General features: G+C 34.8%; 1 protein-coding gene across 1 annotated transcript in view; it reads left to right on the forward strand.

The window, feature by feature from the left end:
• LOC150092811 (ferredoxin-fold anticodon-binding domain-containing protein 1 homolog) overlaps nucleotides 1–15,602 on the forward strand; it is a 62,248-nt gene extending 46,646 nt beyond the window's left edge. The window contains exon 6 of the mRNA XM_090414286.1: nucleotides 14,363–15,602. Coding sequence (XP_090270412.1) covers nucleotides 14,363–15,602 — 1,240 coding nt within the window. The remainder of the gene's footprint in view (nucleotides 1–14,362) is intronic.
• The last annotated feature ends 306 nt before the right edge of the window (nucleotides 15,603–15,908 follow it).

A 15,908-nucleotide genomic window follows, 5' to 3' on the forward strand; every position in this document is an offset into this window, starting at 1 on the left:
TAGTAGAACCTTCTGTGGGACCATAGGCACAAATAAGTCTCATTGTCCAGTTCCCCATTCTCATATTTGCCCACATTACTCTACTTGAGACTGACTGCCATTCAAGAAGATTAGCCTCGTATTTTGTGTTGAATACTATGGCTACTCCTTCTTTTCCTTGATTGTTATTGCCTGAATATAACATTTTGTATTTATTGCTCAGAAAGATCTCACCAGTTTTGGTCTTTTTTGTTTCAGTCACCCCTATTATGTCGATCTGGTACTTATCTAATTCCTCAGCTAGCTCCATTTCTTTGCCATTCAGGCTTCTTACATTGATAGTACCGATCTTTAACTCTGGTGATGTTGAGTTGGGGTTTGTTTTTAGATTTGTTCCAGTAGCTGACTTTTCGCTGTTCGCCCTGGTTCCCTGGCGAAAACAACGGGGGCCTTGTTTAACCAGGCGACGCCCCAGCCAGCATGAAATTTTGTCATGTTGTACCATCATTTTTTATTTTGGTTTAACCAATAAGAATACAATTTGGTCGGCTAAATCCCAAATTGCCAGCCCATCCTCGTTCGTTCAGTATCAAAGTAGATACCCAACAGGGTGCACCACGAGAAGGTGAGGATTGGACATTAGGTCAGAAGCCCTGGTCGGTTCTCCGCATTCCTTTAAAGGCTATGTGGAGGTCTCCTCTCAGTTATACAGCTTTGACCCTTAAACATCCAAACATCCAAGTTGCAAACATCCAAGTTTGCAACTTTATTCCTTCACGAAAAGAGCTTTTCTTTCAAACATAATTCACTTAGCACAGCCTTTTATCCTGTTGAGTGTTACCACATGGACCCCCCCCCCTTGCATGCGATTCGAAAATTTGAACGTGTACCTGTTTTCTACTCAGAATCGTCAGTTATGCAAGTTGGCACAAGCTGATTCATCTGAATTTGCAGTTGGACACCAGTGTATTATAGTAGTAGAGAATATGTAATTATACAGTAATTTATCTAATATCCACAAGCCCAGGAAATGAGCTTGCAATAAGAGACAGTTTGGATGTTTGATTCCTGGAACATCACTTTGGAACACAAATTCACACTCATGAATTTCATTATAAAAACTGTCTTTTATGTTCTTTATATATTGTATAACATCTGTTTTTTTACATTTCCCTGTATTCTAAGTAATTGTACTCAACATCAAATTGTTTAATTCTTTATCAAACGTAATAAGCAAAGTTTGGACATGAAACATCTTCATGAATAGGCTATTTTTATATAGTTGCTGTTGATTTTATATCAGTTGCATTCAGTATCCCATAATGCACAGCATTCTCCATTTTGGATATATTTTGGAAAGGTTGAAACTGAGGTTGAATGCAGTTTCAACCTTTCCTTTCTGAGAGCTGAGCAGATCTCTTTCTTTTTTTGAAAGGTATGGTCAGTGAAATCTAGACCTTATAAGATACAAGATACATAGGTTGAAATCAGTGCAAAATTCATGTGTTCTTTTTCAATATGCAAAAATAGTAATTCTTGTAGATAGGCTTATATGTTGGTAACACATGACTATTAAATTATTTCAGGAATTCACAACATATACTGGAATGTTAATTAAAAGAAACTTTAATTGCAATGTCACATCGCCATCTTCGTGGGAACATACAACTATGACACGTGCACGCAGGCACTACAAAAATCAAATGAGGCAGAGGAGAGAAAACTAACGCTGTTCCTAAAGATGCCCCCTAGCGGGCTATGTTGGGTTGTCTTGGCTGTTGAGGCTGAAGTTCTCAAGATGCAAGCTTCCCAAATTTGGGGCAGTCTCATGCACCCAAATTTGTTGAGGTTTGGAAAGTTTTTTAGAGCTGAGGCTGATTCCATGAACAATCTTTTGTATTTAAATTTGCTGTGGTGTAATAACATGGCTTTCTTCCAATGTATTCTGTGGCGAGTATCGAGAGCATGGTCCGCAAGCCCAGAGTGGTGTATTGGTGAAACCGGATGTAGTCTTTGTATTTCGATATCCTGACATTTGCTGTCCTGCCTGTTTGGCCAAAGTAGGACAGTTTACAGCTGTAAGGGACCTGGTATACTCTAGGTAGGTTTAGGGGACATGGCTGGACTTTAGTGGAGTGGATAAGAGATAAGAAATTGACATCCCAAATGCCAATTTAAAGTGGTAATTCATCAAACTGCCCTTAGGTAGTATAATGGTCTGAACCTAATGGTGGCATCCACATCAGCTATCAAATAGTAGTATGTGAGAGCCAAAACTCATGTTCTTATATATAATGAGTTTTAGCTGCTTTGAGCCATCAGTAACTAAAACTACTAAAGAATACTGTAATACATATTTCGTGTTTCTTCTGTTTTCAAATTCTCTTAAAAAAACATGAAAAAAGATAAATACAGCTAAGTTGTGATTAATGTGAGTTTGAATAACGTGATATTTGATTTAGTGCAAATTGTACAATGATACCAGAGCACATTTAATGCGAACCAAAATTCAATTAATGTAAGGCTGGCACAAGTGCAGGTGAGATTACTGGGTTACTGTTAGGGTTTTAGATGCTGCTACTTCAGTCTGTATTTGTTTATCTTCATGTGTGCATGTGTGCCTGCCATAATAACGTTCATTTTTGTGATTTGTTTTAATCATTTTAAGAAGCACCCTTAACAAAATGGACAAAAGGAAGATTCCTTCAGATAAAACCTTATGAGTGAAAAATAAAAAAAAAAGACTCATTATTGGATTAGAGAGCAAAAATTTGATGGGAATCGTGAATGGCATGAATATTGTTATAGCAACTCTAAAATAAGATGAAAGGTTGGAATGCCTTAAACTGTAGTACAAAATGTTTTAAAACATGCAATGGAAATTAAAGAAAGAGGTAAAGTTGCATCAGCTTTTTTGCAGACATCTACAAGGAGTAGAAGTGTTACAATGATTTAGAAATAGAGCATCTTTTAATCTGAATGGATTGAGGTTTGCAATCAAAAATGCATTCCCCTTAGCTGAACAGCAGACAAAAGCTTTAAATTTGTTTAAGAGAATAAAAGAAAAAAATAATTACGTAGGAGAAACATTTAATGCAAGTATTTGATTGGTTTGATCAATTTAGAAATTGAGTTCAGCTTCATGATGTTAAAATTACCAATAAGGCAGCCAGTGCAAATGAGTATCAACATCTAAATATCCTGATGTTTTAAAAAAAAATAATTGAAGATGGTGGATACACTGATTAACAAATATTTAACATGGATGAAACTGGTTTATTCTGGAAAAGGATGATTTCCCGTCATTTCTAAGAAAGAAAAAACTTCCATCTACACTGCTAAAATATTTTGAAAGACAATAAAGATATTTTTATCAGTGTAAGCTTACTTTCAGGAATGATATTTAGAATTTTTTTTGTTTTTAATTTCTCTCTATAACTACTCTGTGACTTTGTTAACAAATTTAAATTGTGAGTATATCCTTTTTATCCTTTATTGTAATATTTCATTAATAAACATATGAAAACTTATGCTTAAAATTTTTCATTGCCTATTTTCATCAAGCCAAAATCAGTTACCATATTTTGCATATAAATTCAAATAATGTGAGTTTGAATAATGTGACCTTTATGGGATTCATTATCCACACTAATTGAGATCTACCTGTACATTAAACATGAGGAAAAATACAAAATTCCAAAAAACTTTCCAGATCAGCTTCATAAATATACATGGTCTTATTTCCAATCTGCATGATGCCTATTTCCATCTTCAGTTTGCTATTGTGCACCTATTTTTCCTAATGGCAACTCAGTTCAGATTCTTCAGTCACTGCTCATGTCTCTTATAGTCTAAGAGAGAGAGAGAGAGTTCAACATAGCATATCCTCTATGGAAATGACTTCTATTGGGATTTATTGATGAAGTATTTTTTAGAACTACTATGTTATACCAACTAGTTTCATCAACTGAGACTGTTGGCATCTTCAGGGTACATAACTGATATAAGGTACTTAAAGCTAAAAACTGTTAGACTATAAATCAACCGATTCCAATTATATTTGACAAAACAGAATGCATACAATACATGCATAGCTTGTGTATGATTTCACTCATTGTTATTTAGGAACGTTCTATAATTGGCACTATAATTCAATTCTTGTATGTTTAGAGATCTAATAAGGATCTTCCAGATCTCGAGCAAGATTAATCCTTGGTTCCTGTTAAGATTTTGTACAGAATGGGCAACTGTTGTGGATTCTTTAATAATTCGGGAGCAAAAATCCTCCTCTATGTAAGGAATGGTGCTTTTATCTCACTCTATGATATGGTTAGTTCTTGAGAAATGAAAGGATAAACCCGATTTTTCTTCTCTATTGTTATTAATGTCTCCAATGTGCTCCCGTTGTCTAATCTCAAGGCTTCTTGAAGTCTGGATGATGTAATTTAAACCACACGAGCAGGGTATGTTGTAAACTCCAGCATATTTGAAGAAAGGATGGCCATCTTTTGGAGATCTTAAGAGTTGTCTAATTGTTTCTGTAGGTTTAAAAGTCACTGTTATTGTATGGGGTTCGAGGAGTCTTGCAACCTTATTAGAAACTGTCCCCATGTATGGAATGACGATTGTAGAAATATACTGTGTATCGTCCCGTTGTCTTTGTGGGGGGTAAGAGAAAGTATCTTGTGGACGAGTCTCTGAGGATAGCCATTCATGCTGAGATTGTTAGATATCAGAGATAATTCATCCTGGAGATCTTGTTGATCTGTTGTAATGCAGGAAGCTCACTTTTTTTAGCATGTGTACAATGCTAAGTTTCTGTGAAATGTGGTGGGATGAGTGACTTTTAAACCTACAGAAACGATTAGACAACTCTTAAGATCTCCAAAAGATGGCCATCCTTTCTTCAAATATGTTGGAGTTTACAACATACCCTGCTCGTGTGGGTTAAATTACATCGGCCAGACTTCAAGAAGCCTTGAGATTAGACAACGGGAGCACATTGGAGACATTAATAACAATAGAGGAGAAAAATCGGGTTTATCCTTTCATTCCTTACATAGAGGAGGATTTTTGCTCCCGAATTATTAAAGAAGCCACAACAGTTGCCCATTCTGTACAAAACCTTAACAGGAACCAAGGATTAATCTTGCTCGAGATCTGGAAGATTCTTATTAAATCTTTAAACCTACAAGAACTGAATTATAGTGCCAATTATAGAACATTCCTAAATAACAAGTGAAATCATACACACACTATGCATGTATTGTATGCATTCTGTTTTGTCAAATATAATTGGAATCAGTTGATTTTTATAGTTTGTAACAGTTTTTAGCTTTAAGTGCCTTATATCAGTTACGTACCCTGAAGATGCCAACAGCCTCAGTTGGTGAAACTAGTTGGTATAACGTAGTTGTTCTAAAAAAAATACTTGATCAATAAATCCCAATAGAAGTCATTTCCATAGTTTTCGTGGTCAAGAAAATAACGTTTTAACATGAATAGTAATCCTCTTTTTTAATCTTCTTTGGTTATTGTCACTAAGCATTATGAACTTAAAAATTTTTCCTCTTTAAACTCTGATTTTTTTTTTCCATCTTTCATATTAGAAAAGTCCTTGGAGATTTTATTCTTCACAACTCCAGCTGGCTTACCCTTTCAAACTGCACTGATCCAGTAGGCAGAGATTCTGAGGCATTTTTCAGTAAGCTCACATAAATTATTTGCATACCTACCAGAATACCAGATAATTCTTACTATTCTTCAGACATATTTATTTTATTTCTCACCAGTTGGTTATAAATATAATACTATAGATTTTGCAGGTCCATATTGCAACCTATTGTTGATTTATTCTCTCACAGATATCACATAGCTATTCTTAATCTCACATTGACTCTCATTAGAATGCTAGATGAGAAGATCGCTGTGATTCTTTGCTTCTCTTTGGTTGGTTAGTTTGTTTCCATTCTTTTTTTCCCCCAAATATTGCACTGAATGTGTAACTGAAGTAATTTTTATGGATATGAAAACATTCATTCTCCATTCCAATTTAAATTCTCATCTCTCATTTAACTAAACCTTACTTTTCAAGGATGTGCTAAGGTTATTCAAGAAATGGATTAAGCATATCATAATTGAAAGGCATAAAAGAAAGAAATCATAATTTCTTTCTTTTATGCCTATAAAAAACTTAAAGTAGTGGCAAGAGAATTACAACACATCCAGAACTGATTTGGATATGAATGCAAAATTTGAATGCTTTCTTAAATGGCAGTTATTCTTTCTTTCTTTCTGATCCCTTGCCAAATCTATTGTCCATAACTTTTGTTAATTCCTGCTTCCACCTCTTTTGCACTCAGATGATTCTTGGCATCATTATCCAGTAAAATGATTTCAGTAAAAGATTTACTGAAATCATCAATCCATGAATTGGATTGATGATTCAGTAGATCCATCTACATGAGAAGCATCAGAGTGGAAAAGAAGTTGAATTGGCAGAAAAACTAAAGAAGGTCCATTCTTTCTCTCATGGTTACATGGTGGTTAGCATTCATTGTGTGGAATTTATGGAAACAAAAAGTATTCCTGATGATTACTTTAATAAGTAATCATCAGGAATACTTTTTGTAAAAAAAAATACTCAACTTATATATTAATATAAGTTGAGTATTTTTTTTTTAATTGTAAATAAAGTACTTACTCTAATGTGTGTTTTTATATTCATAAATTCTCCACAGTGAATAAAGAAGTGCCATGTGGACATAAATGGTGTTACTGAGAGTTTAAAATAAATATAAGATGTTATATTCAGACAATAGTGATCAGGGAAAGGAAGGAGCAGCCATAGCATTCAGCACCAAACATACAGATAAACTTCTTGATTGGCAGGCAATTTCAAATACTGTGGACAAATTCTAAAATGTGAAATAACTGGAGGAATTTTTCAAGTCATTAGTAATGGCAGCTGATATAAAAAAAAAATGGAACAGCAGGATAGAAATAAATCAGTCCCAAAGCATGTAGAGATAGATAGTTTAGGAAGATTTGGAGAAAAAAGCAAAGTGGATAATAGTATAAGCGATTCTGTTTGGGACATGCACTAGTTATCACTAACACCATGTTTCAACATGTATATGTCACAGTTTCACATGGAGAGAAGGCATAAGAAAAAAAGAAAAGTCATTGATGATATTAACATTGACATGGATATCTTTGCACCAGTTCAAGAGGCTTGAAATTGAGTGATCAGCACTTAGTTTTAAGCAGGATAAATATGAATATCATACTGAAAAGAAAATATGTCAGAAAGTTTTTAAAAAATATTACAATTAGGCAGCTTGTATAGGTGAACTGTATACTCAATTGTGCAAATATTATTGAAGGGGGAAAAAAAAATTAAAAAACAAGAACCAAACTTTGGATCTTCAGCAGTAATCTCTGAGGAATAGATTCATCAGTTTAGCTAAGGAGGCATAAGGTGAAGTTGTCTGTAAGAATAAAGACATCAGAACTCCATGGAGGATGCAAGAAATTAAAGAGACAGTCCTAGAAAAGAAGAAAGCATATTAACAGTCTCTAAAACTTATAGTGTCTTCTGTGCAGCACAGCAGTCCTCTTCTATTTAATCCTATATGATGGAATATCCAGACCATTGTCCATCTGTCATGACTAGCATACAGATGATCACAATGTGGATGTTGTATTTTTCAAAGAAGTGAATGTTAATAAATATATCAGTCTGTCTTAAGCAGGTTAAGCTGCAAGCGTGAGGAACTTTATACACTCCTAGGTGTACAAGAGGATGAAGTTGGTCTTTAGAAGAATGAATGAAGATAGCCAGCTCAATATGTGGTTTAAAAGGGCATGGAGATTAATTATATTTGTAGAGAATGTAAGCTATCTTTTCAAATCCACCCTGCATATGATCTTGTGTTAGATGCAGGATGAATAGATTGGGGCATTCAGTATTTTATCTGTTTTATACGAGCTTTTTAGCCATTGGTTAAAAAAAAAAGTGTTGTGAAGGTACTTAGTCCTGGAAAATAACATCTTTTCTAGACTGTTTCAAATATCTTGAGTTCCATTTCAAGGGCTTCATCATCCAAACAAATAACCTTGACTTTGTAAAAATAAAATAAATTAGCTAACTCCTTTTATTCCCTTATAGGGTGAGGCCTTTTTTAACCTCAGTTAAAAAAGACTGAGTAAAAAAAACTTAGTAAAAAGACTGAGTGGACAGTTCAATCTCCACTCGTAGCCAATCAGAGACTGTGTATAATTACTCTAATGTGTAATACTTGATTTTGTGTGTGAGTGTTCTGAGAATGATGGTGGTAGTGTCTTTGCTTATATAAGTGGTTTTCTGTAAAGAGAAAAGGATAATGAACCATTTGATAGTTGTTCACTAATGTGCCTAGGAAGTGGAAACAGTTTAATTTTCTATAGTGAAGTGTATTTTTGGATGTCAGTTATTTAAATATACTAAAAAATGTATATCTTGAGTGCTTGGTTTTCCATAAATTCTATATAGAAATTGATTAGTGGAGGGAGGGATATATTGCATTCTTATCTAGCTGTTTGTATATTTTTCCTTACTGTGAAAAATAAGCTGAATAAATGGTGAATCTGAATAAATCAAAAATGATTGAGAAAAAATGTGGCTTAATAAGGCTCAAACACCAAGAAATACTTTTTTAAAATAACCTATGTGCTTTTTTTTCTTTTGAGATTTCTAGAATCCTAATCTGTAATCTAGTGTTAGATCCTGAATGAAGGAATCTTGCAAAGAAATTATTCATTCAGAGTCTAACATACTAAACTACACAGACAAAGAGAAATACCTGCACATCAGCTGAAATTAAAGTGAAACTTCTTCACATATGTATAAAATTGCATTAATTTTATGTACCATGTATTTAATCTATTGTGATCTTATTAAGATCAAATTAGAGAATGTCTTAAAAGAGGAATTTGTTAATATTATTTAAGCCTCACTTTAGCTGTATAGAATGACTGTGAGTCACCAGATAGATATTAATTAACAATTCATAGAAGGTATACAACTACAGGTGTCCAACGTAACGCCGGCGGCAGTAGCTTACGCGGAACATACGTTGACGCGAATTCTGTGAATACAAGAGCATAACAGCAAAGGGAAGGGCAAGGGATGAACCTAAGGCGAGAAAAGATATAGGTCATGTGCAAAAGGGGACTCCGAAAAAGGGGGCGCTCGAACGAAGAATATAAGGGAGTGAGTGCCGTATTGGCCTCTCTTGTCTATTTGTTTTCCTGGTTCCTGGTTCGGAAGTTAGCTGGTGGTTCGAGTAAGGAGGATGAAGCATCAGTGCTATGATGTCAGACGGCGAGTTTTCCTGAGAATGCTGTAGGATTCCACGCAGAGCTGAAGGTAAAATTTCCAGCTTAGCAGAATCGAGCCCGTGCAGAGAAGTCCCATCGAAAGGAATAGAAATGTTTCCTGAGACACAAAAATTGAGTCCGTGATCGGCAGTAATTATGAAGATAGCGTAGCCCCATGCTGGCGTAAGGACAGCCAATAAGCAAGAGGTAATCAGACGTACACATGGTGCTGAAAGACATCGGGAAAAAGTCTGGTAAAGTAGAATTACTCTATTATGTGTTTAGAATTCCTTAGAAGAGAGAAAATTATTTGTGAATATAAATTATGAACATTTTTCTAAAGAACTTTATGGACAGACTCTAGTTAAATAGTTAGCCTTCTTTTGGAAGAAGTCTTTTGTGTTGTATGTGATTGAATTAACATAATGAGATTAGGATTGTAGATTTATAGCAACTGAATAACATTAGAATGTTTGTCATGTCATCTTATGAATAGCTTGCATAAGGGAATTTTAGCTTAACATGCCATTTGCAATCTATCCCATTTTCCAGTTACTGTGTTTTACACGCTTTATAACCTTTGATTTAATTTAGAGTATGTTAATCTCTTAACTTAAGCTTCCTTATTTAGCATTGAGACAATAATTGAATGTATGAATTTCTTTAGTGTATTTTGATTTGATATTCCAATAAACATGTTTTATTTACCTAAGCCTGAGTGATGCCTGACTACGATTCCGATTTACCACTTATAAAAATAGAACCTATTTTGGCGGGAAGGAATTAGAGTGTGTATATAATTATAGATTTAGGTCACGACTGCAGTCTGAATCTGTACGGCCCAGAATCCTATAGCAGAAAAGATCCCCTGAGCAAGGATCTTTTCTGCTATAGGATTCTGGCTGGTGTAGCATGATATAAATTTGCCAGTATCCAAAGAGGAAACAATCCTAGATGTAAGTATATTAGGCCCGATATCTGAAGAAGTAAATTAGCAAAGTAAATTGAAAGATAGAATAGGAAGATATAAATCAGTAAAATATAGAGAAAGTAACATAACACTAGTATATATAGAGGAGTCTTTAAGAAGATTGTTCATTTTTCTATTATAATCCATTTAATCCATAATGAAAGTGTATTATCCTTATCAGCTTCACTTATAATAATTTTTTTTTGTTGTTGTTTTGAGTTTTTTAGAACTAATATTATGTATAATTTACATGTATAACAGCTTTCATTCAAAAATACACTTCGCTATAGAAAAAGATCCTAACTACTGTCTCCTTTTCTTAAACACATTAACGATGCATATCAAATAAAGTTATTTACATAAGCAATCATACTACCATCCATCCTGAAAGTGTGGTAACCTCCACGTACACACAGAGCCAGGATTTTATATTTATTTATTTTTTAATGACATATCACTTAAATTTGAACTCAAGTACATTTTTCAGTCAATGGTTATGACCTCTATAAAATAGACAAAATAATGTATGCCATCCCTCTTGCAACCAGAACACATGATCACAGTAGAACTTTTCCTCTCCTTTATATCCATCACGGTACATCAGAAAAGTTAGCTAAAGTTCTCTGCAAATATAATCTCCATGCCTACTTTCAACCACACAGATTCATCCTCTTGCACATCATGGAGTATATAAAGCTCCTTTACACACAGCTTAGACTACTTTGGACAGATTGGTAGGTCTGTTAACATCTATTTTGAAATACATGAAACTACACCCAGTCATCTATATGGCAAGTCAACACTTGCAGACTAGCCTCTGCATATTCCTTCACACACTGGATTAAATGGAATAAGACAACTATGCTGCATTGAAGTTGCTATAGTTCTGTGAGATGATTTTTAGAATCGGCATTAGCTATGGAGCACTCCCCCTAACCTCACTCATCAAGTATGTCTGCATTAATTTGCCACAGATCTAGAAGACAGTCATTCTAAGACCACATATTCTAATTAACTTTTTCATTATTCAGCCCCTAGAGGGTAACATGAGAATATTATTTCCTTTTCAGTTACAATTTTGGGAGATTGTTATGGGAGATTTTAACTACAGTAGTATAAACTGGGGAGAGGAAGATGCATGTAGCAATAAGGGAATGGAATTTCTAGAATTCTTGAGGGACAAATGTCTTAGGCAACATGTAATAGAGGGAACAAGAGGTTCAAGAGTTTTGGATTTGGTTATAGCATCAGAAAAGTTGATAATAACTGAGATGACATCTCTCCCACCAGTTGGAGAGAGTGATCATATGGTTTTGACTTGTAAAATGAATAGACATACAGGAGTATCAAAGAGATGGGAACGTGTGTGGAATTATAAGGCAGGTGATTATAATAGTCTAAGACGTCAACTTGGGGAAGTTTCATGGAGGGAGGAATTGGAAGGCCGGGATATCATTAGTGCGTGGGAAATTATGAAAGAATATTTGTTAGCAGCAATGATAAGCTGTATACCACGAGTGAACAAGAGGACACAATTTGGAGTACAGTGGATGACAAACAATATTAAACATGAATTGCATGCGAAAAAGAGGCTATGGAAGAAATATAAGGAGACAGGTGAAGAGAAGATGCATGAAGAGTATATGACACGCCAAAGGAGTGACTAGTATGGTAAGGAAGACAAAACTGGAATATGAGAGGAGATTAGCAATAAGATCCAAAGAAAATCCTAGGGAATTTTTTAGATATGTGGCCAGTAGGAGGAGAAATGACTGTGGAAGAATTGATATTGTGGGATAAAAATGGGAATAGAGTGACTGGGGCAGAGGACATAGTAGAATTGTTCAATGAACACTTTATTGGAGTATTTCATCCTGGAGGAGTCAGTTTTAATGCTAGAGGGATAGGGCAGGTTCGAGGTTTAGAGGTACAGGAAGAGAGTGTGTTTCAAATACTGAGTACTCTGGATGTCAGTAAAGCTGTGGGACTGGATGGTATTTCACCACGAGTTTTGAGAGAATGTGCTAGGGAACTGACAGTGCCTTTGACCTGGCTTTTCAATGAAAGTCTGGCTGCAGGAAAGGTGCCCATGGAATGGAAGGAAGGTAAGATAGTGCCATTGCATAAGGGCGGTAGCAGGCTGGAAGTGCCTAATTATAGGCCAGTTTGTGTGTCATCGGTAGTTATTAAGATCTCGGAGAAAGTAGTGAATGACCGTATACAGCATTGGGCAGATGAGGGTAATGTTATCTGTGAGAGTCAACATGGATTTGTGAAGGGACACTCTTGTTTTAGCAATATGCTAGCCTTTTATGATAAAGTTAGAAGATCATTAGATGAGGGAAAAGCATATACTGCCATTTTCTTAGACTTAGTGAAGGCATTTGACAGGGTGCCACATGATAAGCAGATATTTAAGTTGCAGCACATGGGTCTGGATGTCAGATTGGTCAACTGGATTCAGGATTGGCTGTCCGATAGGTATCAGAGAGTTGTGTATGGTGGGGCAATTTCAAGGAAGTAGAGGGTTAAACAATATACGTCCCAGTACTGAGTCCCACAGGACTCAGTACTGGGACGTATATTGTTTAACCTTTATATCAATGACATTGTCAGTGGATTGCAAGGGGATATTCAGTTGTTTGCAGATGATGCAAAGCTGGGAAGGATTATTAGTAATAGTGCAGATGCGGCAGCCCTGCAAGAGGATTTGAATAAGCTAGATAGATGGGCAAATGAATGGGGTGTCGGTTTAATGCAGCAAAATGTAAGGTCTTGAGTTTTGGGAAACATCGATGGGACACTGCATACTCAATTGGAGGAGTTATACTGGGGAAGTAGGGGAGACAAGAGATCTGGGGTTGATGATTGATAGAAACTTGAAATTTAGGGACATATTGCAAAGGTGGTGAAGGTAACACAGAGGATTGCTGCAATAATGAGAAGGACACTGACCTGCAGAGATAAAACAGTTATCATTCTGTTGTATCAGACCACACTTGGACTGTTGTTCTCAGATTTGGTCCCCAGGATTTGAAGGGGATAAATTAACTGTGGAAAGGGTACAAAGGCAGATTACAAAGATGGTTTCAGGACTGTACAATGATAGTTATGAGGATTGGCTGAGGGAATGTGGACTGCAGAGTTTGGTGGATAGAAGATGGAGAGATGATATGATTGAGACTTTTAAACTGTTGAGAGGTGGTTACAGGGTTGACACATGGGGGAGTTCTTTCACTTGGTTGAACAGCGGGAAGGAGTGATGACAAGAGGGCATCCCTGGAAGTTACAAAAGGAAACTGTGAGCAAGAGGGCGAGGAGTGGTTGCTTTGCATGGAGGGTGGTTGAACTATGGAATGCATTGCCTGATGGAGTGGTGAGAGCAAGAATGGTCAATAAATTCAAGGAGTGGTATGATAAACTTTGCGTTTCTTAGGGGGAATCCTCCCTTTGATGAGTCTTGATAGACTTTGTGTTTCTTAGGAAGGACCTCCCATGATGTGTCTTTTGACTCCATGGATGCCTGAATAATAATAATAATAATAATAATAATTTGAATTGTTTCTCCAATAATCTAATTAAGAGCGCTGTGTGTTCAGATGATGTTGGTTAGAAATCTAATCTAATTTGTGCTTTGATGTTGCCAGTTAGAAAACTGGCAGCAAAATATTAGCAGGTTTAATAATTAAATTAATTATTGCTTTTTCTTATGGTGTTTATACTGTGTAGTCAACCAGCAATACCCAAACCTATCTAGACATATTCTTTCATCGACTGAATCATTTGAATTTAATTAAATAAAAGAGGAAATTTTGTTCACTTTTGTTTTTATTTAGTGACTTATTTTGACTTCTTCACAGAGTGATTTAAGAAAAATGACTGTTCATTATTTATATGTTATGTTAGAGTACTACAAGAATTGATTACCATTATCTTTATTTAATATAATTCAGTTCATCTTTTTTTTTTTTTTAGTTATGTTAATAATATTAAATTTTGATGTGAAAAACAATTCTAAAACAAATAATATTTCGTATTTAATTATTTTTACAGAAATCTTTGGAAAAATAGTGATCATCCAATTTCAAAACTCCTGAATTATATTGAAGATGCCTTAGAGAGTCAGTTTGGTTCTTCAAGTTTAATACCAGTTCAAAGCACCATTTTTAGTTCAGATACAAATGTGTGTTTAAGTAGTAATGAGGCAGTATCATCTGCTGATTTATCAATTCTTTGTAAAAATGTTGCTTATAGTGCCTGCACATTTGATTTAGTCGAAAAGGACTTATTAAATAAAGCTTTCGTCTTAGGTGTTGGGAGAAATTACCATCAATGTCCAATTTCACCTGAAGATATCCCAGTTCAGCACCTGATTTTGATATATATAAAAGACCAACAGAAACTATTAGAAAATGTTTTACATTTTTCCCCACAGTTATTTAGTTGTGATCAAAATGATCTTTACTTTGCAGTCAAAGATTACAAAGGAACTGATTTACAATCACATATGTTTACATCATCAGCCTTTGAAAGTGAAGTTACTCCAAATCAAATATGCACCTTAACTGAGCTATTGCAAGTAATTGGCAACATACAGTGTTATAGAAAAACTGAAGATAGCTGTAATCCTGTGATATATGCTGAAAACAAAACAGTTATTTCAAATGCAGTGTTATGCAACAAGGTATCTGGTGATGCTGTGTGTGATAAATTTATCAAACTGCATGTGGTTTGTGATATTTTTCAGAATTTTCATTTAGCTCCAGATGTTGTCAAAGTTAAAACAGTAAATGCAAGAGATTCATTTGGTAAAAATAATAGAGTCACAAAAATTGGTACACTTTACCACTTGAGAAAGAATGAAAGAACATTATATTGTTTATCTTTGGATGCTGACATACTGTCCATGAAAAAATATTTTATAAATGACTGGAGAATTATATGGTCAGATTTAGCAGAATTTGTTTATGAAAGCTCACCGAGTGTCATGCAGGAAAAATATATATCTAGAAGCTTATATCCGCCTTCTTTTTCTCATGATATTAGCTTTTGGATCCCAGAAGATTTCTCTGAAATTAAATTTTTTCTTGTATTAAGATGTATATGTGGTGATCTATTATGGAATGTTGAATTAGTTGATATCTACCATTGTAAACTAACTGATAGGATCAGTAGATGCTATCATATTGTATATCAGTCATGTGATAAGCCTTTGTCAAGGGATACTTCAGCAAAAATACAGTTACTTGTAAGAGAATATGTTCACAAAAGATTAGGTTATAAACTTCGATAATCTCCAAATAGAAAAGTGATTGTATTTTATTTGCTACTACACCCTATGTAGAGAACCTGAAGACATTTCCTGTTATCCATTCATACTCATTTTATAAATTCATTCTACATTAATTAAATTCATTTATTTAAATATATACTTAGAATCAATGACATAAATGTGATTTTATGTCTGCCACTCAACAGAATTTTGATAGTTTCCTTAGGGAATTTTGTATTATATCACCTCACTTTTTTTTATCTGATTCTCATTCCATGAAAGGTTTTGTAAACCTTAGTATGTTAGTGGGTTGAAGGTTTTTCTTGT

This window comes from Typopeltis vanoorti, chromosome 25 (assembly GCF_054136105.1).
Source record: "Typopeltis vanoorti isolate ZY-2024b chromosome 25, IOZ_Tvanoo_1.0, whole genome shotgun sequence".
Classification (NCBI taxonomy): domain Eukaryota; kingdom Metazoa; phylum Arthropoda; class Arachnida; order Uropygi; family Thelyphonidae; genus Typopeltis; species Typopeltis vanoorti.